Here is a 26,560-nt window from a genome sequence, read left to right as displayed (position 1 = left end):
GCTATTACTCCTCCATTGTTCTCCTCGGGCACGCTGACTTTATGACCGAATGTGTATTTGCGACTTTAAATCGCAATCTTCACGTTTCTGTGGCGATTCTGTCGAACTCTATTGGACTTGACTCACCTCAAGTGGATGAGAGGGATGCGGCGACTGCGCTGCAGTGCGCGCATAACGTCAGAGCTGGTTATGTTTTAGCATTTGTGCAAGAATGAGGAGCGTCGCGACCGGATGTGATGGACAGCGGCTTTTCAAGATAAATCGATCTGTAGCTAAGCGGAATGCTAATGAACTCTCTTCACGTGGCACTTCCGCTTTACCCATTGAAATGAATGGAAATGCCATTGATCCTTTCTATGCCCCTATCACACACACACAATTTTGAGTCTTCAATCAACCAAGCATGAATGTTTCTGTAATGTAGAAGGGAACCGGAATCCCTGGAGAAAACAAATGCGAGCACATGGAAAACGTACAAATTTCACACAAGCCTTCATCAGAACTCACACCCTGCTGGATTGTGAGGCGGATGTGCCAACCACCACAATATACTGGATAAAAATATATACTGTCGTAATGAAGTCATGATGGCGGCACGGTGGACCAGCTGGAAAGCGTTGGCCTCACAGTTATGAGGTCCCAGGTTCAATCCCGGACCCACCTGTGTGGAGTTTGCATGTTCTCCCTGTGCCTGTGTGGGTTTTCTCCGGGCCATGCCTCCCACATTCCTAAAAAACATGCAACATTAATTGGACACTCTAAATTGCCTCTAGGTGTGATTGTGAGTGCGACTGTTGTCTGTCTCTATGCGCCCTGCGATTGGCTGGCAACCAGTTCAGGGTGTACCCTGCCTCCTGCCCGTTGACAGCTGGGGTCGGCTCCGGCACTCCTGCGACCCTTGTGAGAATAAGCGGCTAAGAAAATGGATGGAGGGGTGAAGTAATGCATTTTAAAGTTTTTGTCACACACTCTCCTGCAGTTCAGTGCACATTTTACTGCTCATTCAGGTGTGTTTGTGGGTGTATGCGTGCCTCGCCCACCTGGGGGCAATATTAAGGTCAACTCACACTTAACACTCTCCTGCCTGGATGCAGAAGCCAATTATATTTCAGCAGGGCGTGGTCTCTCCAGAACTGAAGTGTAAATCATTCAATTTATTCTGTCTTTGCAGGGGAACAACAATAGAGTATATATATCTGTGAGTCGGGTTTAAACGTCTGCCCATGTGTATTGCTGCACCATTTGTGTTCAAATATCTACTACTAGGGCTACGTCTACACTGCAGGCTTATTCCGATTCATGTAACTGTGAACAGAAGAATGCCAAATTTGTCACGTTTGACCCAGCCATCTTTCATAGGTGGATAAAAATCATATACTTGGGATGGAAGTGGACTATGGACTTGGACCAGAACATGGCAGGGCCGGGTTCGAAGAAACAGGTCTAGTTTTTGGCTCCATTTTAACCCAAGTACTGAAGGAAAATCCACATATGCATGGATGTGAGAAGATGAAAACAAATTAGTTTAAAAAAACATTTGAAATTGGATGACTTGGCCTCATGATGTTTTTCGAATACTGCAACGTCGACTAAGGCAAAGTATTTGCATTTTTCGCAGGCCTTGATAACGTACCAAAAGTCACCGTTTAGTGACCTCGAGCAGCGGAGAGCCTTTATTTTGTAGAAAACTAACCGGAAACGATGAGCCGAACTCCAGCTGGCCTCACAGCTTCATGCGAACACGCACAGTTCCTTGGCCAATATGGCGGCGACTTGACGAAAGCAGCAGGATGAAGAGGGTGAGGGCTTGAAAAAGCAGAAAGGTCCGTCACAGGCTGTGGGCCCATCCTCCGACACCAAGCCAAGACCATGTTGGAAGAGGACAGCCGCCGCACCGTAGCGCGACCGAGGTGTCGGTGAACGTGCGGATAAGATAAGAGGCGTTCGCGAGGCCAGGCGAGAGGAGAGGAGGAGCGGAGGAGCGCAGGAGCGCAGGAGCGCAGCGGGCTAGGACAGCGGCTTCCACCGGTCAGCCATGGAAGATACGGCCCGGGCTTGCCAGCGTCTAATTTGCCACCCGGCCCACGCTCTCACGGATGGGCATTAGGGGCGAAGGCCAAGGCAAGCCGGGACAAGCCACCAGCCGATACCCGAAGGCGGAGGAACGCGAAGCGGACCCCACGTCCATGACTGTTGGGGCAGAGGAACCGCCACGGTGGAGTCGGCCGGTTCCCAAAATATGACCAGGGGTGCTGGGACGTGTTGGCAGCAAGATGACGACGACGGCGGCTTCCAAATCTGGCTAGAACCCCCCCGCGACAACCAAAAGCCATTCACCGACTCCGAGAGGGCGCAGAGATGGCGACTGTCCTTGGCATCCCTCTTGTTTCTCACCATCCTCCTCTCTGATCACCTGTGGTTCTGCGCCGAGGCCAAAGCGGCCAGGACACGGGACAAGTTCGGATCGCCTCGTGTCCTCTCCCCCCAGACTCATTCAGCACACAGCAGCCTCAGAGAAACCCCCCACGCTATTTTTGTAGGAAACTCAAGCAAAGAGTTGCTGCGGCTGGAAACTTGCCACGCGGACAGTTTGTCCCACACCTGCTTGACTTTAGCCGACGCCGACCATTTGTGCAGGGGCCTCTCCGCCAAAGAGGGCACGTCGACGGCTGTAAATATGAGCGATTTGTACCTCTCCTTTTGTAACTCATACTCGCTGCTGGATTTGTTCGACGGCTCGACGAGTCCGGATAATTTGAACTGCAGCCTGGACGTGCTCGGTGACGGCGACCCGACCCGATGCAGCCTGTGCGTGCAGGCGTACCAGCGCTACGACCAGCACGCCCAGGAGAAGTACGACGACTTCGAGCTGCTCACTCGGAAATACGAGCCGGGCACGTATTCAGTACGGACCTGCATGGAGCAGTGCAAGGTAGGCGCGGGGAGGATGGGGTCTTTGGATGTGGCTTTGTGCTTTTTGGATGGCGGCGAGGGTGACGCGGTGGCCATCTGTTGATTTGGACCGGATAGACGCCAGCTTTGTGGTCCTCCTCATCTTCCTGTCGCCATGGAGACGGGTGACAGATTCGAGGAGATGGACCAGCCTCATGTTCATTCATGTTGCTGCCTGGCAGCCCCATGCTAATGTGCACATGGAGGCCCTACTACAGGATGCCTCTAATCCTCGCGTCTTTCGTTCTAAGTGAAAAAATGTCCAATCGACCAATTTTCCGTACTGTTCGTCCTCACGCGGGTCATGGGTGAGCTGGAGCCTATCTTACCTGACTATGGGTGATAGGAGGGGTTCCCCCTGACTGGTTGCCAGTCAATAGAACGACACAGTGCTGAATTGAAATATCGGTGAGCCGATTTGGGGTTTATGAGATACAGTCTGGGGAACAGTGGAGCAACTGGTCAGAACGTTGGGCTCACAGATCTGAGGACTGGGGTTCAATCCTGGCCCTGTCTGTGTGGCGTTTGCATCTTCTCCCCGTGCCTGTGTGGGTTTTTCTCAGGTTTGCTCCCACATCCCAAAAACATGCATTCATTGGGGGCTCTAAATTGTCCCTAGGTGTGATTGTAAGTGTGACTGCTGTCTGTCTCCATGTGCACCCGGTTCAGGGTGTAAAACGCCTCCTGCCCAATGATAGCTGAGATAGGCTCCAGCACTCCCGCGACCCTTGTGAGGATAAGCGACTCGTAAAATGTACGGATGGATTGAGATACGGTCCATCATTTGGTTTGACTTTGAAGCGCAAACTTGAGATATCAGCATTTTATGGTGGTGACAAACTCAACTCAAGTCATTTCAGAATTAAACTATTAATCACTATTAAAAAGTCATTACGGAATTTATTTTGGCCAGTGGTGGCGATTAGAAACAAATTGTTGACGTACCCCGTCATTTCTTTCAATGGGGAAAGATGATTTACTATTTGAGTGTTTTGTGTTAGGAGCCTGGTCATGGAATTAATCAAAGCCATATCTCAAGGAACCACTACGCTGTATAGAAAAACCATCTTTCACACACACACTGTCACGCTGAAGATTTTGACAATCCAGAGCAGTGGCTCTTAACTCTTATCAACCTGGGACCCTGATATTCCTGTTTTGGAAAGTTGTGACCCACTTTCGGAAAAGTTTAGCAAACAGTTTATTTTGAAATTCTGTTTCAAGTGACTTTGCTGTACGGCCAAAGGCATATTGCTCGTCATGGCGTCCACCAGCCAAAGGTTGAGCCACACTTTGTTTACAGAGTCAATTTGTTGATAGAGTGCAAAGATGTAACATTTCTCATCACTTTCCTACTGTGGAGATGGATACACCTCCGGGAAAGTTGATAAGTAAATTTCTGAATTGGAAAAAAATGCACTTTTTTTTTTTTTTAACTAGCTGACTGTGTTCCACCCAAAATGGGTCCACCACCCACGTTTGGGTCCATACTCACCATTTGACAATCCGTGATTTAGTCTTCAATGAACCTAACATGGAGGCACAGTGGAGCAGCTGGAAAACATTGGCCTCACAGTTCTGAGGACCCAGGTTCGATCCCGGCCCCGCCTCTGTGGAGTTTGCATGTTCTCCCCATGGATGTGTGGATTTTCTCCGGGCACTCCGTTTTCCTCCCCGATCCCAAAACCATGCAACATTAATTGGACACTCTTAATTGCCCCTAGGTGTGATTGTGAATGTGACTGTTGTTTGTCTCGATGTGCCCTGCGATTGACTGGCAACCAGTTCAAGGTGTCCCCCGCCTACTGCCCATTGACATCTGGGATAGGCTCCGGCAGTCCCTGCAACCCTTGTGAGGATAAGCGGCAAAGAAAATGGATGGATGGATGGATGAACCTAACAAGCATGTTTTCGGAATGCAGGTGGAAGCCAGAGTACTTTGCCAACTCCACTCAGAAAAGTCAGTGCCCTTCACCTCAGAACTTTGAGGTGAATGTGATCATTACCCTCACCACTTTGCCGCCCCATTGGGGGGGAAAAAAGAAAAGTTTTGTCAATTCCTCTGTTTAGGTACAGATCATAAAAATAAAATGGAAAAATGAGTCACGTGTCTTAATTCGATTTAATATTTAATTTGTAGGGTTTAAGTGACCCAATAGATTGGTATTATATCGTTACTGATGCTTTTCATCAGTGACGAATACTGAAATTATATTTATTATTTTAAGCCATTGTTACCTTATGCGCAGGTTGCACATTACCATCCATTTTCTTTGCCGCTTATCCTCACAAGGGTCGCGGGAAGTGCTGGAGCCTAACCCAGCTGTCAACGGGCAGTAGACGGGGTACACCCTGAACTGGTTGCCAACCAATTGCAGGGCACATCAAGACAAAGAGTCGCACTCACAATCACACCTAGTGGCAGTTTAGAGTGTCCGATTAATGTTGCATGTTTTCCGGGAGAGGGCAGAAACCGGAGTGCCCGGAGGAAACCCACGCAAGCACGGGGAGAACATGCAAACTCCACACAGGCGGGGCCAGGATCGAACCCGGGTCCTCATAACTGTGAGGCCAACGCTTTACCAGCTGGTGCACTGTGCCGCTTGTTGCACATTACCACTGTGTTGACTGTAAATAGCGAATACATTAAGGGGCATTGCACATAGATGAATTTGTTATATTTAAAATATAATCTTAGATAGAACTGAAGGCTACTTGAAAAATGTACTGTACTCAATGGAAAAAAAAAACCAAACAGTTTTACCAGGTAATAGTGAGTCACTTTACTTTGTTTTGATTTGATCATTGAAAATTGTAAGAACAGTGGTAGACAGCGGACGTCTTTCCCCCTTTCTTTGCCGATAAGTTCGACCCTAAAGTTGCTTTGTTAAAATGATGGACGGCGTTGTGTTTCAGCAGGTGTTCACCGCGCCTGTGCCACTCACTCCACGTGGAGAACGAGTCATTGAAGTCAAGTGGTGGTTTGGTTGCCTAATGTGGCGGAAGGCACTTGTTTGCTCATTGTGGCCAGACACTAAAAAGACGCTTGGCTGGCTTGATTTGGCCGCAAGACACGGTTTCAAGTGTGCTGGAGGTGGTTCAACTTAAAACTAGTGCGCACATACGCTGTCTAGAATAAGGGTACCCTAATGTCTGTCCTGAACTTGTACCCCTTATGTGATTGTTCTTACTTTTTTAATCCCTATGTACCCCAGACAGTGGAAATGTTGTCATAGATGTGTTTCCAACTGTAAATATATGCGTATGTTTTCATATACCACGACTGAAAAAAACAAACAAAAACATTGCACCCCAGTCCCGTTTTACTTGTTTCCTTTATTTCTCTGCGCGAGTGAAGAGCTCAATTGAGAGGAACTGTCTGTGTTAGTGAATGGCGCTGCCAGACTCCATTCACAGAAGCCCCAGCCAATCCCAGATGGCCTCCGTTCACCCAAACAGGCAAACACTTTCAGCGAGGCAGCACATACATGTCAAAAATCCCACAAAGCCATCTGCTTGCCTCTAATAAAAACCCAAATGAATTTGGATGCCAACAGAAGATGCTTTGGGAACTGTTATTTACAATAATGAGGGTTATCCCATCATTCTATCAGTTCTTGAGACATCTGCTGATTGGCTATGTTATCATTTCATCTTGTCTTCATCTCGATTATTTGTTTGCTATATAAAAAGACAATGCATTTTTTCCTTTAATGCTTGCTGATTTTAACAATATCACAAATCATTTCGAGTACCAAAGGTTTTGTTTCTCCTGAACTCCTGCAATGAGTGCAGATGTTTAAGTAGAGATGTGATGATGTGAACATTTCATACACAATTGTCATGGCCAATATTTGACACTCTCCTTTAAGTTATTTGTTATTGCCTATATTAACAGTGGGCAGCACGGTGGGTGACGGGATAGCATGTCTGTCAGCTCACAGTTCTGAGGACCTGTGTTCAAATCTGGCCTGACCTGTGTGGAATTTGCATGTTCTCCCCAAGGCTACGTAGATTTTCACTGGGTGTTCAAGTTTCCTACAACATCTCAAAACATGCACGATAGATTAATTAAAGACTAAATTGCCCGTAGGTGTGAATATGACTTTGAATGCTGGTTTGTTTATATGTGCCCTGTGATTGGCTGGTGACCAGTTGAGGCCGTGCCCCGCTTCCGACGGGATGGACAAGATCACTTTTATGGGGTCTAGCACGCCTGGGACCCTAGTGAGGATAAGCGGTACAGAAAATGGATGAATATAAAGTATGTCATGACGAAAAAAATGGGGGCCCAGTAGGTGTGTAGATGCGCTGTTTTATCCATCCATCCACCAATTTTCTGAGACACCTATCCTCGCAAGGGTAGTGAGAGTGCTGGGCTCTATCCCAGCTATCTTCGGGCAGGAGGATGGGTACACCCTGACCTGGTTGCCAGCCAATCGCATATAAACAGTCATTTGCATTCAAACGCAAGGGGAATTTACAGTCCTCACTTAGCCTACTATGCATGTTTTTGGGATGTGGGAGGAAACCGGAGTGCCCGGAGGAAACCCACGCAGGCACGGGGAGAACATCCAAACTCCACACGGGTGGGTCTGGGATTTAAAGTTTAAGATGCGATTTTGTAAAATTTTTGCAGTCTTCAGAACTGTGAGGCCAACGCTCTAACCAGTCTCGCATTGTTTTAAGCATATATTTATTTTTGTAATAAAAATGTTACATTAAATTTAAGTACACGTCATAGATTTAGGCAAACAGCATCATTTAAAGATTTGCACATCCCAATACAACAATATGTTTTGACAAGTGTTAAGTTCTCCTTTAAAACCTGGAAATGGTGTGTTTTTCATTCAATACAAAAATGCATAGCTATCCTACCTAAAGGTGTCATATTTTACCAAACAAAGTTTTTCTAATATTTGGGATGTACTATCATCTCTATGCTTTGGTGCAGGCAGCGTGGAATTAATTCCTGCTCAGTGATGTTGTCGAAATTTGCTCTGGGACTTACTGGTGATCATTTCATGGTGTAGTCCGCCTTTCGCCCAATGTTAGCTGGGATAGGCTCTGGCACTCCCATGACCCTTGTGAGGTTAAGCAGCTCGGACAACGGACATGGATATAGTCTCCGTGGAGCTACAGTAAACGTTAAATGTTAATTAAAATTCTCCACGCATTCCTAACTTCCAGACTGTTTTCTCCCAAGAGGCCTAAAATCGCGTCATTCTAACTTTTTAACCTTATCTATGTCATTAGTGAGCCCAAACTGTTAGCATAACAAACACCTGTGCTCTCACAAGTGGGTCTTCTACATGGAGGGAATACTCCTCAATTTGGATTCTGATTTCTTTTTTTTTTTTAAAGGGGCTGGGTCTAAAAAGTTTTCATGCTTTAAAAAAATGGGTGTCCAACTTATGAAAATCCATTTTCTTAGCACCCGGCAGCATAAACCAAAATGAACATTTGACTTGGAAGTTCTTTATAACCAGTGTCAATATCAAACCTATGAATGAAAAGGCAATGTTAAGATATGTTTTTGTTAAAAGTTAAACACCGTGTTGTTAAAATTGTTATTTGCGACTGTTTCATCAGATCAAAATGAAGTAAGCTTTAACTGGACTTCCTATTTTAAGCATGTAACCTTCTGAAGTGTACGCATCGGAACTCAGCATTGGCACCGGTAAAAACAAAAGTAAAACTAGAAGGCATGAAAAAGAGTCATTAATGGAACCAAATAATCTGTAAAATATTGATTCCTTTAAATACCAGTCAATGAGACATCAGGTCTGTGTTTGTGATAATATGAAACGTTTTTGTGAAGTTTGTCCCAATTCATTGTGATGTAAAGTTGCTCGTTTGACCTTTGTAGTTTGCGCTTGATTTTAAACTTGTAATGTGATTGTTTCCACCTTCTTTTCAGAGTACTAAAGTAATTTATAGCAAGTTAAACAGTGGGTCGTATTCTTGCACTGATGGGATTGTGTTCATTTTAGTATTACGTTAAAAATATTTTTTTTCACAATTAATGCGACTTTTGGTGCTGCATGGTTTCACAAATGGCTTTGTAGTCTGGTTAATTCATAGTGAGGTTACGCGTCATGATGGCTTTGAGGCTTCCGTCTGTTCAATGTGATTGTCGGTTGGTCTTGATATTTTGTTGACATAAGATTGACTGCTCACATGCATACATTGAGCCATTTGAATACCTGCATTATCGAGTTCAAGCTTGCTTTCAAATACAAAAACTGCTTGTTGAAGGGACTATTTCCAGTACGTAACATTTTCACAATTAACTTTTTTGGAGGCGGCACGGTGGTATCTCCATATAGACGATGGATCAGCTGGAAAGCATTGGCTTCACAGTTCTGAGGTCCCGGGTTCAATCCGGACCCGATTGTGTGGAGTTTGCATGTTCTCCCCGTGCCCGAGTGGGGTTTTCTTCGGGCACTCCGGTTTCCTCCCACATCCCAAAAACATTCAACATTAATTAAATTTCCCCGAGGTGTGATTGTGAGTGCGACTGTTGTCTGTCTCCATGTGCCCTGTGATTGGCTGGCAACCAGTTCACGTTGTACCCCGCCACCTCCCTGTTGACAGCTAGGATAGGCTCCAGCACTCCCAGCGTGCCTTGTGAGGATACGCGGCAAAGAAAATGGATGGATGAACTTGTTTGGATGTTCAGTTACCTCCACGATGTAATAAAAATTGACAAGCCACTCAGTGTTAGCTAGCTCAGGATGTTCAACGTCTTTCATTTCAAGAAAAGTCCGGTTTTCTCTCAGGCAAGCCCCAAAACGACCGAGTATCTTTCATCTTGACAACCAGCACACATTGGTATGCAAAAGCATAACAGGAAAACTACTCCCAACTCCATTTCTCAGTGTTTTAAACTGATGATCTTTTAAAGCACGGGCAGCAATAAGACAGGCGACCCGAACAACCAGAGACCACCTCCCCAAGATCGTTTCCTGATGTAGAATGCAATGAAACCTTAGAATGGAGCACCGTCAGTACACACAGAAATACTGTAAGTTTATCGAGCAATAGATTTTTTTTTCTTCAGCGAACTCAATGAAAGACTTGAATATATGCTCCTCTTTTGTCAAGGCGCAAGACTTTCCTCACGCAGTGTGTCACCGAGATACTGCATGAGCCGCGCACATTGTGGTAGAAATAAATCAAAGGATCCAAATGCATTGGAATGTTTTACAGTATATTTAGTGGTTATTTTTAGTACTGTGGTATCTGTATTCTTTATTTTATAATGTGAGAAGAAGAATTTATTATTTATAGTATTAAGAATTGTCTGGTAAGATTTACATGCAGGAGTCACTGATGGTGTGGTGGTACACACCTGATTTTGGTGCAGGCAGCATGGGATCGATTCCCGCTCAATGATGGTGTTCATATCTGCCCTGCGACTGACTGGCGACTAGTTCAAGGTGTCGTCTGCCTTTCGCCTGAAGCTAGCTGGTATAGGCTCCAGCTCGCCCTTGACCCTTGTGAGAATAAGCGGCTTGGATAATGGATGGATGGATTTATATGGAAGTAAGATGCAGTCCTCAAAAGAGCCACAGATTCCTCATCCCTGTTTAATGTCACACCTCAAAATCTGTTCTGGACTGCATATAATTACCGTTTTTATACTGCAATTCCTTGATATTCATAGTTCTTTTTTTTTCTACTGATCCTCTGTTATTTGTTGAAAATTTTGTCTATTTGCTGCTTTTGTGCTCAGGTCAAAACTTTAAAATTATTACTTAGGTGCCATCTAGTGGCACATTGTTTTTGTTGTTTACGCTTGTGTGCTATCTTATTTCTAATACCACTGATGAACCTATTGTGAACTTGTTTCATTTGTGTTGAATAATTTCACGAGGGTACTAAATACTGTTGCTTATTTAACACGGGTTTATGATTGTGTAGATGCTAGATGCATGAAGGTGATATTTTATTGTCCTCGGTTTTAAGTGCTTTAAGTGTGATCTTTTGGCATCTGTATGGAATTACAAACAATTTCCACGGGCATCAGTTACTCTCAGATTTTCGCTATTTGTAGCAGGGCTTGGTCCGTATCTCCCAAGTACAGCGGGGATTTAGTGAAAACGTGTTGATGATCACATCTCCTTAGAGCAACTCAATTGAGTAGACCAGGGATAACATCCACTTATCACGTACATAAACATTTGTTAAGGTTAGCAGTCACTAAATTGACACTTTGAAATTATGCCACACAGACTTCTCAGTCGCACCCTATTAATGGAGCACCATTAATGCTCCACAGGGCAGTTCCAGTAAACAGCTTTAAGGTTTCAGGAAATCCTGGAAAGCTTGTCAATACAATTGAAGGGCAACTAATTAGGCCACTGTTTGTTGCTTTCATCGGTAAACATGTTTCCTCCTTTGTTTCTCTGGCAATAACCGTCTTTGTGTGTTTTGAGAGGATTATTGACAAACCTCTATCCAACAACATAGGTACGTGTTTAACATAAAACAGAATCATCAATAACTTTTGATTTGTATTGCTTGACTTAAGTTAGAGCCATATACACATTAACAGATATTAAAAAAAATGTACTTGAAATTTGCTTCTGCCAACTATTAATTGGCTTAGATAAGGTTATCATCTAGATTTGAGTTTTTTTTTTTTTTTTTGGGTAGTGGGTTTGTTAGAAGCTCCTGTTTTGCAGACCTGGAATTTGCCCCATATTTTCACTTTTTATCATCTGGGCCTACCTACTGGACCTTGTGACGAAGAAGATTACGCCTTTAGATTTGGTAGATGGAGGTGCAGTGGAAAAAGGTTATTGACATTGTTATTCTACACTAAAAACACGTTTTTTTTTTAATTCATTCGGTTCACGGCATTCCAACTTCATCATATTCCAAAAATTCAAATGAGTGGTACTTGTATTTTTCTCATTCAAATATTTCCCACATTTTACACCCAACTGTTCCTCATTTATTCCCATCGCCAGCCGTACAGCAGTTAGAGAACCTGTTCAAGGTCAGGCACAACAGCATTACATCGGCCTCACAGTTGCTGGCTGCATGTCGTGGGGCGAGAAGGAGGGGGGAAAAATGCATCTGTGGGGACCGCTGCAGGTCATGCGGCTGTGTCAACTTGTAGCGCACTTTTTGGCGGCCACAGAAGTGGGAGAGGGAGAATTGCTTGGCGCTGCGGCTTATGGTTTTTATACCGACTCACAAGCTGCTGCTCTGCTGCCTGTGAGAGCCGGTGTGATGTGGGTCGCTGGAAATTCTCCTCTCCTTGCGTAGGAGACTTGAGAGAGAGAGAGAGAGAGAAAGAGAGAGAGAGAGAGAAGAGAGAGAGAGAGCGAGAGAGAGAGAGAGAGAGAGATTGAGAGAGAGAGAGAGAGAGAGAGAGAGAGAGAGAGAAAGAAGGCACGTCTTTGGATTGACAGTTGAAAGTTCTGGGAGGGTGGGAGGTTGAGAGCATTCAACAACATGCCCACAGTCTGGGAGATGAAAGAATATCCATTTAGTTTTCATTCATTCATTCATTCATTGTCGACTTAGTAACAAGACTCTTCTGTGATGTGTCAATTTGACAAGACGTTTTTTGGGTCTGTTGTGTTCTACCTAAAGTCAGTGCAGGCTGCTTGTGGCATCTGCTGTATTGTTGGTCCTGTGGGGTCACAGATGCCCCCACCTCCTTGAACCTCCTTTTTTACAGACCGTGAATCTGTCCCGAGCTCTGGAGAAGCCTCATCTTTGACTGCCTCTGAAACTTTTGCAGGCAGATCTCTCAAATCTTTTTCAATTCGACCACAACTAAGTTAGATTTCCCCAAATCAGCGTTCAAAGGTCTTGAAAAGGCCATTTACTTTTTGTCGTCATTGAAAAATGTTGAATCAGCTGACAAAAGATTTAAATCTTTTAAGAAATGCACCATCAAATCTCTGTAAAAATTCTTCACAGAGACAAACCTTAAAAGTCTTTAAAAATTTGAAGTTTGCGTCCTTAAATCGTGGATTCTGGAACAGTTGCGTGATCTAAAATTGAGTGTTTGGGGGCACAATTTATCTCACTGATGCATATTTTAAAATGTCTGTCCAATTTACCATTGATTTAAAGTTCAATTTAATGCAGCATCCAGTCAGACATAACAGTCAGTCCAAAATAAGTTTTTGGTCCACAGTATAAAAGCCTCCACTGTCCATCCAATATACAGTAGACCTGCAGGCTTTATCAGTATTGATTGGAGGTTTTTCAATGCTATGCCTTGATTGAAAAGCCAGGCATCATCAACTTTCAACGCTCTTCATCATCATATGCTTTGTCAGTCAGCATTTCTTCACCGTGGGTTTTTTTTTCACCAATCAAAGGGGCTTCTGAGGTAGATGGGGCACTGGTCTGGAAGGAAGTTTCCACCATTTTTTTCCTCTTCTTCTCCCTCTTGGGGTCCTGATACTCTTTCTATAAGAGAACATGCCTCAGCCATCTTTTTCGGTTCCGTTTTGGACAGACCGACTTTCTCTTCTGCTTGTTATTCATTACTTTGGCACACCATTGAAGTGCTGCCTGGCACGGTTAACAGCAAAACATCATACAACACTGTAAGTGCCAAATCTTATTGCAAATACATATATATTTTCTAACCAACAGAAATTTTCATATATATAAAATGTTCTTCAGTTGAATCTTCATTATGTGATGTCTGTGTTTCAATACTATTTGAAGCAGTTTGATGTTGGGTGTTATATGGCTGCCGGCCCACCGAGCTACAAGGTGACAGAGGATTTCTGAGTACCAGGTCCCCATTCACAATGATCACACATTAAACTGATCAAATCAGGCTGCAGGCCTGCTTCCTCACTAACTCAATTTGCTGTCATACGCTTCCCTTCTCATGCTGCGCGCAGAGAAGCACTACCATGCGCGCACACACACGCACTTGGACTGTTGGCCATGTGCACATGAGCAGAAAACCGACAGTGAGTGGGGGAGCACCTATTGAGCTCCCATGAAAAGGAAAGACAGATGTTACCTTGGCAACTGCTGGCATACATTTTGAGGAAGACGCAGATTTTCTGTCTGACTGGTATTTTTTAGTTCTATTTTGATAGCACGGCATCCCTGGATTCACTGTGCTTAGTAGTCGCCCAAAATATTAATACAGCCAGTGACCTGTTTGTTTTGATGAGCTGATCATGATCAATTTTCTCTCCTTTGCAGTTTATTACTCCAATTCAAGCCGAGCAGCCTCATTGGAAGTAGATTCTGCAAAGCGGGTTAGGGGTTAAATTCCCTACAGTATAGGTTTACAGTATATTTGATTGCTCAACACAGACAGGGTCCAGCACTCCTCTCATCACTAATGCTTTATTAACATAATCACATTATTGTGATAATTGTTTCACAGTTCTTATCTTTGGATGTTAGTCCAAACAGGTAATAAATAAACAAATTGGATTTTTACAGCATTTCCAGATGCACTACACAAGGAGGATTGTGGGGAATTCTCAATACCAGGTTAAATGAAATCAAACGTCGCAGTAATTTTAAATTGGTTAGAACACTTTTTTTTTTTAAATAACTACAGTACATTAATGGTTCCCAAAAACTAATTTCACCAAAGTGAATGAATGATGATAAAAAACACCATGGCAACTCCAAATTCTGACGACATGTTTTTGATAAGAAATGTTTTGCTAACAATTAATTGTCCCTAAATCCAAGAAAAAGGAAGAGTCACGCAAGTTGCTATCTTAACCAAATCGGAACCTCAATTTGACAGACTAATAGCGGAAGGTGTAGTCCATTAAAACTGTTTTTCCGTTAATTTGAAGGACTTTTTTTCGTGCCCTAAAATCACCCAATACAGTACACAATTGTAAAGACATGTCAGTTCACTCAAACTTACCTTTAAACATTGCATTGACGGTCTAATACTGGCATGAAAGTACCCTGATCACCCACCACTTCTCTTATCTCATGTCTATCAGAACTGAAATCCAACCAAATTCTTGGCACTCAATAGCGACTTAACTGAAACCTTTGTCATCGGAACAAAAACAACCAACCCTCTCTAATGTTGACCCTTCACCCTCAATATTGACAATTCGCCCCATGTCACCTGGTCATCATATTTTCACCCATCCCTCCCTCACCCCCAACCCTACCGCTATTGTTGTCCCTAGCTTTGTCACCTCCCCATCGACATGTTCTTCCCGTGTATGCGTAGGTGTTCTCCGGGCACTCCGGTTTCCTCCCACATCCCCAAAACATGCAACTTTAATTTCGGACTCTAAATTGCCCCTAGGTGCGATTGTGAGTGCAACTGCTGTCTGTCTCCCTGTGCCCTGCGATTGGCTGTCAACCAGTTCAGGGTGTACCCCGCCTCTTACCCGTTGACAGCTTGGAAAGGCTCCAGCACACTCCCACAACCCTCGTAAGGATAAGTGGCTAAGAAAATAGATGACATGAAAGGGTTTTGCAATTTAGTGCCAAGAAAATAATAAATCAAAACTTAAAAAAAAAAAATGCTGTCAGTATTTTATCACGCAAAACAAAGAAAGGAAGTATAATGACAATATAAAGGACATATTTGTGCTCCTAATGAGTTTTGTGTGTTTGTTTTGGCTAAGATTCAAATTTTCCTGACAAAATAGAAATGTTCTCATGTGCACGTCATGAGACTATTTAGGTATAATTCTTTTTTTAATACATTATCTGTAGAACAACTTGACCCCCTGACTTTCAATCCCGTGAAATGAAAACTACAAATCGTGAGCGATTGGCCTGTTTTAGTCACCTGCTGTGATAACACTCACCATTCCACATACCACCTACACCACCCCCTTCTCGATCGATTTTGCAGCATAATTAAACGTATCATCTGGTCATTTAGGTCCATTTGTTCGAGCAGACATTGTTCCACGGTCACCATTGTGGTTGCTTTGTTTCTTGTAATGGAAAGGAAAGTAAAAATGGCTACTAAAGATGGCCAAAATGTGCTGAGGAAACTCCGCACTGTTGTCCTGGCCATCCCATCCGGAGCGACACCTCTGTCTTGGGGAAGAACTGCAGCACATTCAAAACTACACGCATAGGTTGCGCTCAAATATGCACTTTGCGCAAACTATGCACTGGAGTGCTCCAGTGACGTCAGCCCGGTCGCCGCAAGCGGGAGTACAAAGAAGCCTTAACAGTTAGAAATTGTGTCATGAAGCAGCATCCATTTTTTTCCTCTAATTATCAATTCTTCTGTGTCCTTTATAGACAGCTTACAAGCCCTGGCTGTGTGCTCAGTATTTCCCCACCACCCAGCAGTCGTGTCAGAGAAAGGTGTCGTGCCACCAGTACTGCCTCCAGGTCCAACAGAGTTGTCCGTTCATCCTGCCGGACAACGACGACTTGATCCATGGCGGCAGCCCCAGCTTCATCTGTACCGGTTATTATCCACTCTATCTGTCTAATGTAGTGTTTCCCAACCTTTACTGAGCCAAAGCACCCATCTTTTGTTAGAAAAAAATTCATTGTACACCACCAAACAAAAAATGCTACAGAAAGTATTTTGACTGAAATAATGATCAACTTGTCTCAGTTTACTCAGAAATGTACTTAAAGGGGAAATCGAGTGGTTTGCATTAACAATGTATCCAATAGGTCATGTAATATGTACTCTATATTAACAATGTGATGTTAAATCCTCTATCATTTAATAGTGTTTTGAGACGATTTTTATCGACAATTACGAATTTTCAGAGGTGCTGCCATTTTCGCGAGTCACATGACCTATGTGGGTGTATGTGATTTGTTACATGCCATTTCAAATGCTCGATTACATGGGACACCATTATGCCCAGTGCTGATTTCTCGGCTTTATCCTCATCTGATGAAGAAATAGCAGTATCGGTTGATCGGGAAGACGGAGGAATACTCTGCCACTCTGCTGTAAATAATGTCGAATATTCGGATGGTTCTTCGAGCGGAATGACGAGGAGTCTGACGAACCCGCTAAGCCGAGCGGCAGAGCCATGAACTTGCTCCCCGGCCAAGCGAGCACCTGGCTCTGCAGGGAGCGAGCTCACGGCTCCGCCACTCTGTATGGAAGTATTCCTCCGTCTTCCCGATCAACCGAATCTGCTATTTATTCATCAGATGAGGATAGATCTGAGAAATCAGCGCTGGGCATAATAGTATCCCATGTAATCGAGCGTTTGGAACGCCATGTAACATGTCACATACGCTCACGTAGCTCATGTGACTCGCGAAAATGGCAGCGCCCCTGAAAATTTGTAATTGTCGATAAAAATCTTCTCAAAACGCTATTAAATGAGAGAGGATTTAACATCACATTGTCAAGATAGAGTACATATTACATGACCTATTGGATACATTGTTAATGCAAAGCACTGGATTTCCCCGTTAACTTTGTGTGGAATCAGGGCCGGTTTGATCAGACATATGATTTTTACGTTTATATGTGGAAGTTTGTCTTTTTTTTCATTTTCTGTTTTTCTGCAATATTCCTACCGTAACCCGTGCCACAATCCATACTCATTCATTTTCCTTTGCGACTTTTGCAAGCAAGGCGGGAAATATGATACACGTCTGTTGGTTGGTCGAATGTGTTGTATAGGAGACAGTTTATGAGGCCATTTGCAAGTGAACACGATGGCAGTGCTTGAGAGGAAAGATGCCTCTTGACTGAAAGAAATTGATAGATATGTCAAAAATAAGTTCTGATGGTATCGGATGGAATGAGAAATCGTCGATACGGTTGGAAAGAAGGAAATTACCACTCTGTGAAGCGATTTCATTCGCAAAATTGATCGACCTGGTAAAGCATTGTGTACGTGGTGTCAGGCTACTATTGATTATGGATCAAGAGGTTTCAAGGCATTGGAAGTTCATGTGAAACGGCAAAAACACGTCAAAAAACTGGAAGTAAAGAAAACAAACTTTTCCATAGCTGGTACATTCGGATGTCAACCCAGGGCCAACAAACCTTACGGACTTCATCCCTTGTTTACTTCCACTACTCCCGGTATTGAGAGGCAAGATCCACCGAAACAATCAAGCTCAGTTGCAGACAGGGTCGTCAATAACGAGGTGACAGTTCAGAAGCAATTACTTGTAAAAATGTCTGCATTATTTACTGGTAAAGAAACATGACGTTAATAATTGTTGTCAAATTCATGCGTTTCAATCATTTACACAAACAAGAAATTAAAACGTTTTTGAATGGATACGATATACACACTCTGAACGCACGCTTGCATGCCATGATGCAAATCTGAATTCTATTTAGTTTCACTTCGAGTAGTTTTTATTTGAATTTGTTATGTTTTGGGGTAAAGTTGTGCACCTAAATAATGAGCGATCATATTGTGTACATTTTGAATACAGAATAGCATTTGTTTATAGATGTACTAGATATATTTAATTAATAATACCATTTATAAAACTCGCACTTTAAAATTGGTGATCATCCTTTGATCATGCTTGCAGCCCCAGACCCCTGGTTATTTTTCAGTCTTTTTTCATTCAGTCAAATCACATGCCTGTTTAATTGAACACAAAGCCTCAATGTTTTGACCTCGTTCATAAACAATAAGCGCCAAAGTACTCCTGAGTGGCAGAAAGTAATTGATCACTACCGACTTAAAATAAAATTTTTCATGTTCCTTCCATATTAATCCACTCGAACCTCTGTGGTCAAGTGGATGTCACATAGTATATATGTATATATTTATAGTTGTTCAGAGAAGATCCCAAGACTGCGTGGTGGCGTAGTAGCCACTTCTAAAGATTGAGGAAAAAAAACTTCAGTTATCATGTACGTGGAAAGCAATTTCTTACTGGTATGAATCAAATGTTTCGTTTGGTCTTCTTTGAGTAATTTAGAAAACAATCATGGCTAACGTGGTATTAGGGTTGGGGATCATTGGAATTTGAGTAATTCCCGTATGGTAAAGTAATTTATATCTATTTTTTGTCTGTTATCAGCTCTTCTGTTGGTTTGAAAACCAAAATGAACGTTAAAAAACCTCAGTGCAAGAGTGCAACCCAGCGTTCAACATTTTAGCTGCCTGAGTGTTGGCATAGATGTATTTTATTGTTTCACTCCCTCAGTACTGCAGGGTGGAATCTGAGCATTAAAGCTGAAGGCAGCGTGTCAAACTTGTACACATCCTAAAAGCCTCCTTTGCATAAAATCATAATCCAAGTGTTAAACTTATTTTAAAGCACTTAAGACCAACTTTTGTTAGCTGCTCCCGGTGGGCACAAGCATGATTTCATGTATGCTCTTCTTTGCTGGTTTTCGTCACTTTCTGCTTCGGGTTCGGGGACTGCATCGCTGGATCGGCATCGAAACTGGGATCCAAAATGTTTTAATTTGAATGATTCTGGGAAACTGGGAATGTCAGTCCTGGTTCCAATAAGTTCTCGAGTCTCAATGCCCCATGTGCTAGTAACCGTAGATTCCAGGATGCCATTTATTTAATTGTTGAAAGGACCATTACTGTGTCATTAATCCAATTAAAAGAAGGTCAATTAATCAGGCAGTCTGGAATGATCGTGGTTCAAAATCTACTCTGCATGAAGTTCGATATTCCGCTGTCAGGTTTTTAAACGTTTATGGAAAAGTGTTTTTTTTTCTCGGCTGTGTCGCCCCATTTCAGGACTTTTGAGAGAGGATCCATCAGAGAGCAAAGCCGAGTGCTGTGACGTCCGATGGGACTCAAATGTGGACGGCCCCTCGGGCGAGACACTAAAAAGGACTGCCTTCTCCTGCCGTCCTAAAGGGGCCTCGGTCACTTCCACCGCTACCCCGAGACTGTGCAGCGGGCGGCTGAAGATCTGTCTCCTGGCACTGGTCCTCCTCCATACAGTCATCATCATATCGGCCTCCCATAATTCCACGTTGGCGGGCGTGGCCGCCACCTTCTCACTGGAGAAGAGCGCATCCAACGAGGATTGAACACTGGGTTTGACAGAGGCTTATGGGATTTATTGCTTTTTGCAAATGTCGCAGCCAGGGATGCGTCTGGCGTTGGCACACTGCGCTCACCTCTTCTATCTGCTGTCAAAAAACACCCAGCACAGGAAGCGGGAGAGCTTTATTGAATCTTTGGGTGAACTGGACCACCCTTTTAAAGAAGTGACCTCTTGCCACTTAAAACCTGCTCATTGTTTCTATTCTAGCTATGTTTTGGAGCATCTTGTGCCTCCACCACTCCTGTTTTTTTTTTTCTTCTTCTGTGTTTCTGTGTCTGGATTGCACGTTGAAATGGACAGCGATGAAGTATGCACCCCTGCTTGTCGTTACATTGAATTTTTTTATACCTTCTTTTGACAAATTCCCACTATCCCCCTTACTCTTCTTGACTACCTTGAAGTTACCCACCCATCCCTCACGTGGGTCTTATTTCTATTTGCGCAAAGTGCAATGGTAATGTTCAACAGGTAGATCTTTTCTTAACTCTTCCCCGCCCTCCTCATGATACAACATGCCTCAACAATTTGGGCCTGAAGTGCACCGAGACCAAAGGCAGCAGCGCCAAGCAGTGTGCACCGAGTAGTTTAAAATGTACCTCATGATGACATTGGTGCCAGTGAGCTGACAGCGAGTTCGTGGACTTGTCGAAACAGAAAATAGAGGGAATAGTTGAAAACAAGATACTTATTGAAACCAAAAGCCCAGGGGTCTCAGTTATCTCCGACGTGTAAGCAGAGTATTCCATTGACCCGTTTCTATCACACACAAGATCAGTTTTGGGTTTTACACAGTACTATACACTTTTTTCATTTTGTATTACAGCAGCAGGCAAAGTTCTATGGGAACGTTTCCCACTTTTTGGCAAAAGTCACAAAGAGTCAAACAATGTTATGACTGAGTTTCCCCCCCACAACATAAGCGCAATCTGAAAGCATATTCTCACCCTTCCCCCCCAAAAAAACACATTTTATAGTAACCGCTACGTAGTTACGTTCTAAACCTTTTTATATCTCTAAAACGTTCTTTGTTTTTGTTGGTTTGTTAAATTCCCCCCAAAAATCCAAAGATACTTTGGTGCCTTGCGATAGGAATAATCTGTTTTCGAGATTAGAGTTCCGAGCAAATATTTGAGATTCCTGGTCTGTATGATGGCCTTGAAATTAACTTGGCTCACTTTACAACAAGAAGCAGTTTGGCATTGTGATTAAATCTTTTGGGAATGAAAAAAAAACAATTTTCAAGTTGATTAATATCACTCCCAGTTATGTGTGCTAGCTTAATGCTAACACATATAGGGAAACGCCATAGATGGGCTAACAAATAACATTAGTGTAGGAATATAAGGAATGGCTATTTGAACACAAATGGTGCAGTAATACATAGACAAGTATCTGCTTTATATTCAGTGCAAAAAATTAGACATTTAGTCACAGGAGTGGAGTAAAACTTTTTTCCTTTTTTTGCTTTTTTTTTCTTTTGATGCACCTACCTGGTGTCAAGTCTCTCAGACCGGATGGAACTGCAATGAATTGATCATGATTAACCAATTGTTTAGTACTTTACATGATACTTGTTTTTAAAATATGTTTTGTCAAGTAAAATATAAATAGAATATATAGAATGCTATTTTTTTAATCAAAAACACATAATGTTTTGGGGGGTGGGTTGGAGCTGGAATGCATTACATTGCATTTCCATCCATTTTAACAGGGAAAGTGTTTTTTTTTGGAGTTAATAACATGTATGTATGTATGAAACTTGTATCTCAAAGCACCACTGTATTGGATTTGGGTGGGAAGAGGTGAAATATGACCACATTATTCTGGAACATTCGGGGGGTCGCTTCTTTACGGTTTTGAAGATAAGACAAGGCCTTGAATGTTTCTATTTAATCAGGACTTGATAACTTTTTAGATTGCATTATATTCCATTCAAACACTTTTGGTTCATCTACGCTCAGGCTGATAATTGAGACCCCACATCTTGAGTGCCTCTACGCTGCACACCCCTCGTCAGGCCAGAACTGGCAATGGAGCAATATTATATAGGGTATACAGTACAGTATTTCAAAAATGAATCCCAAAAAACTGTTTCTCAACATTCACGCTACCCTTAGACATACTTATGACCCGGACAAGCAAAGGGCTGCATCTGCATCGGAATGTGAGGAGATTTTAAGGGCTGAACCATCGCAGTATGTTATGTATGTATGTGTGTGTTGGTTTGTGTCTTTTGTTTTTTAGCATCCTCTTAAATGGGAAGTGCGGTACCATTAGGTGGCCAACAGACTGATTCAGCCAATCGATTTGCTAATACCAACAATGTGGAAATTAAGTAGTAGTAGTAGGGCCACACTGAAAAGAAATTTCAAGGAAAATTAAAGACTTGAGAATTATTTAAAGGAAAAACAACAACAACCTTAAGTAGGTCTTTGACTTAGCTGTTTTTTTTTTTTTTTTTTTTAAAAAGGTGCATTCAGTACTGTTCTACTCCAGTCCTGGTGGTACAGCTCTATCTGCTGGATCTGGTTGGTCATTGCACCACTTGGCCCTAATGAAAATCAATTATTACATCTGCACCGTTCTTTTTGACACATCCCAAAACTGAATGCGTTACTGCCCCGCTCCACAAAGTTTCATGATAATTAATTGTGTCGTATATTTGGAATCTCGCTGACCAAGAAGTACGAAACGCCTTGTCTTACTGGAAAATCATCATTATACTTTAGGAAGGACACGTATCAAAGTGTCTCAGATGAAAGAAGCCAGAGGTTTTATTTCCAAAATGTAATTTAATACTATTGTAGCTGTACCACTGTACCGTTACACACAATTTGAGTAATTAAACTGCACTTAAGTTTTGGGAAAATCAAGAAATGTACCTTTCAAATGTTTCAATTGAAATATACTGTACATGAAAGTAAAGGGAGTACCAAAATAAAAGTTTGAAAACAAGCTGTTCTAAAAGATGAAATGCAAATGTACTTAAAAGTTAAATACTAGTTTGCTGAATTTAACAAACTGGACACTGTAAAATCATGTGTCCCGCGTTTTGTTTTTTTTTTTTTTTTTTTTTTTAGGAAAATTGGCATGGAACAAGTATGGATTAATTTTTCTGGTGATGATGACATTGCTGTCAGAATTCTCAGACTCTTACTGTATTTTTGTTCCTTTTCAGTGTGACCCTAATACTTCCTCATCGAAATTCAAATCCAAACAGGATGCCGAATCCTATTTATTGCCATTTGGGTTGCTTGAATGAAACCTTGTTCTCATCTCTTGGTTCTTCGATGCAACTGCCTGACTCCCCCATATCTCCCTTCTTCATTAAACCTAATCTCTTAAACGTAATTGAAGTCACGTCAAAGTTCTTCCCTGGACTTTTAACCTCTGACCCCCGCATACCCCCACCCGCCTGAATCCCCAGCCGTCGATAAGAACATTCCCTGGAAGACAGCAGTGGATGTATTCATTCTCTGATCGCTACCTGTTCACGTCGTGTGCATCTAACGCAGAAGATGCTTTTTTTCTGTTGTAAATATGTCCCTGGAAACAGGCATCCCATTCCCCTTTGCAGAATCTCACATCCTGCCTCTCTCCATCCCACTCTTTGAATCTCACTGTGATTTCTGTTAGCTTCTCAGTTTTTGTCTGCTTTTGGAATTTATTATCGCGACATTTTTCCGTTGTCTACTGCCAGTGGTGTGATTTGATGAGTAGGACTAAGTTGGATGTTTAAAAAGATGCGATGAAGAGGTCGTGAAAAAAAAAATGTACAAAAAAAAACCCAACACTTGAATTATGAAAAAGGGTTCAAAAACAGACAAAAAATGATGTTATAATATTGTCATACTAGAGATGCTTTAGTTTGCTATTTTCCTTTCTTTTCTACAAAAGACTTGATGAAATGAAATTATTTATAAAATGCGTCCCACGAGTCATGATCTTTTTGGGACGTAAAAAAATGTATTTATTAACATTTTGTTCGGAATAAAAAATAAATATAAATTATGTTACACGTGATTTCTTTTTTGTCTTTTTGTGAGTGGCTGATGTGACAACAGGAACCAGGGGCAATTCTATGTTCACAGGTTCAGGGGTACCCAGCTCCCGACAAGTCAAGATAAAGTTCATAGTTTGGTACATTTTCATGCAATTTCTATGAAAGAGAAGTGCAATATCTTTACGAGAAAGTCTGTGACTAAACCAAATGTTTTAGATTACTCAAATGTTGAGCAAAAGCTAAAGAGGAAGGGATTGGATTTATAAAACAAACACACCCGTCTAATATCTGTGGGAAGATAAAGCATTTTCATGCAGCAGCATCTCGAGATATGTGTAAACAGAAGGCATTTCTCCTGGGTTAAACATACCTTGTGAGCACTAAAAAAGGACCTTGGATTTTTTTTCCGGACTTTTGTTTTTTAAAAATTTGATGGGCAACATTTAAAACGTGACAGAAATGTATTTTTGTCAACCCATAACGGTGGTACATCTGGTTAGAGCATGGGCCTCACAGTTCTGAGGTACAGTGTTCAAATCCCAGCCCCGCCTGATTGGAGTTTGCATGTTCTCCTGGTGCCTGAGTGGGATTTCTCTGGGCACTCTGGTTTCCTCCCACATCTCAAAAACATGCAACATGAATTGGACACACTAAATTGCCCCTAGGTGTGATTGCGTGACTGTTGTTTGTCTCCATGTGCCCTGCGATTGGCTGGCAACAAGTTCAGGGTCTACCCCATCTCCTGCCCGATGACAGCTGGGATAGGCTCCAGCACTCCTGCCACCCTTGTGAGAATAAGCAGCTAAGATTGGTGGATGGATGGATATATATATATACGTACAGCATTTAGTGACGAGCAGTCATCATAGGGGATAAATGCATTGCATGCCTCCGCCCTTCAATAAAATCATTGAAAATAATTATTATCTGTCAGTGTCCTCAATTATACAATACCTTAATTGTATGTTTTGGTCTTAAAATCCTGTCTAGTGCGTCCTGTTTTCCTTGCGAAAAACTGGAAAGGCGACAGCTTTTTTTCGCGCACGCGCAATGAGATGCCAAGTGGTATGGTGAGTTCCGGGCACTGATCTAAAAAAAAAAAAAAAAAAAAAAAAAAGACTGGATGGCTCATTGGCCACCAAAAATGAAGTCGGCATCAGCCATCTTGATACTCCTAAAACAAGCGCGCCAACCTGTGCAGCGACAGTGATTAACTGTGTCGCCAGTTTCGTGGCTGTGAGAAAACATTCCACAGGTAAATTAGAAAGATTTACTTTGACACTGTTAAAGTTTGTTTGTAAAGGTTTTTTTTTTCTTTCTGGTAAGTTTAATTCACTTGAACAAAGTTTTGTTTATGGTTGTTGTTGTTCACTGGTCACTCTCTGCTTCGCCTTTATAGGCCGACGATTTTTCGCGAAAAAGCGATGTCAATATTTTCCCAAACTTCATCAGTGGATAAGCAAGGAAACACATTTTCTGTGAAATTTTTGACGAATTTCACAATACAGAACTCTGCAAATTGAATTTGATTTTGAAATGCGAGGAAACAAGTTTAAATTTTCTGTCTGATATAGGACGCCGCAGAGACAACAAATGAACAATGTGTATTTTCGTGTATTTTCCCATTGCGAGTCCTTATTTCCAAAAATATTTCTAACTGATTGACTTAAAATTGAATGTTTTTATGACCAAAAAAAAACTTTCGTTTTTTGCTATGTTATGATGATAGTGCTTCACAGCATATTTTGGGAAAAGTTAACGTCACGGAAATCGGGCCCTCGGTAATCTGCAAGGTTTATGTCTTTCCTTTGCATTTAGCCTTTTTTCGTTTACCAAATCGAATTAAAAATCCTTCATGTGACGAGAATTGAAAAAAGGTCAAGCTCACACGACCATTGTTAAACCGACATGCCAAATTTGGAGAAAAACCCCGCCATAATCCAACCTGTAAGCATTTCCGCTACACGTTGTGGGAGAACCAAGATGGCGACCAACTGGCTTCGACCAATCGACATACCGCCCGATGCGTATGCGCTATCCAGTCTTTTTTTTTTTTTTTTTTTTAATCAGTGGTTCCGAGAGGCTGTTTATGGATAGGTTTTGAACGACGAGTCGTTCGACCAATCGGATAAATTAACGATAGAAAACCCTTCACGGTTCACCTATCACCTGTGTTCTCTGACCTCTATGACACGCAAGAAGGCGTAAACTCACAATTTCATATATTGGTTTGCACTTCTAGGCCAAGTAGTTTACTGAATGTGCGCATTTTGAATGGCAAAAAAAAAAAAGGCTGTCAGTGAAGCGGGAAAAAGAAGGCTGTTCGGTTAATCGCCGAGTCACAATGAGTGAAATTAATTCAGTTCTGTCTTTCCGTTCAGTGCCGTTTTCTCGTGGAACTTTTGAAGAAAACAAATGTCATTTCAGGTGGTCGCCCTACTCCTGAATTCGAAAAGGAAAACGATGATAAATTTCTTCCGTCACTTTCAAGCCAACACTTACGAGAAACATCAATGGCTAGCTGGCTGTCCACAGGACCTGAGCTCGCTGTTCTCTTGGCCCTGTGTCCCCCCCCCCCCACGGAATACACAGTTTGGACTACGCGGTTATGATTTAAACAACCTTAACACACGG

The 26,560-nt window shown here is 42.4% G+C and overlaps 1 protein-coding gene across 1 annotated transcript; it reads left to right on the top strand.

The window, feature by feature from the left end:
* Window positions 1-1,765: 1,765 nt before the first annotated feature.
* LOC133509745 (NALCN channel auxiliary factor 1-like) lies at window positions 1,766-23,000 on the top strand. The gene is made up of 3 exons (XM_061837081.1): window positions 1,766-2,932; window positions 16,198-16,369; window positions 19,608-23,000. The coding sequence occupies exons 1-3, from the start codon at window positions 2,240-2,242 to the stop codon at window positions 19,904-19,906; spliced, it is 1,164 nt and encodes a 387-aa protein (XP_061693065.1). The 5' UTR covers window positions 1,766-2,239; the 3' UTR covers window positions 19,907-23,000.
* Window positions 23,001-26,560: the final 3,560 nt, after the last annotated feature.

Source organism: Syngnathoides biaculeatus, chromosome 2, assembly GCF_019802595.1.
Source record: "Syngnathoides biaculeatus isolate LvHL_M chromosome 2, ASM1980259v1, whole genome shotgun sequence".
Lineage (NCBI taxonomy): Eukaryota > Metazoa > Chordata > Actinopteri > Syngnathiformes > Syngnathidae > Syngnathoides > Syngnathoides biaculeatus.
The sequence above is the reverse complement of the archived record's forward strand: the minus strand, read 5'-3'. Positions and strand labels throughout refer to the sequence as shown.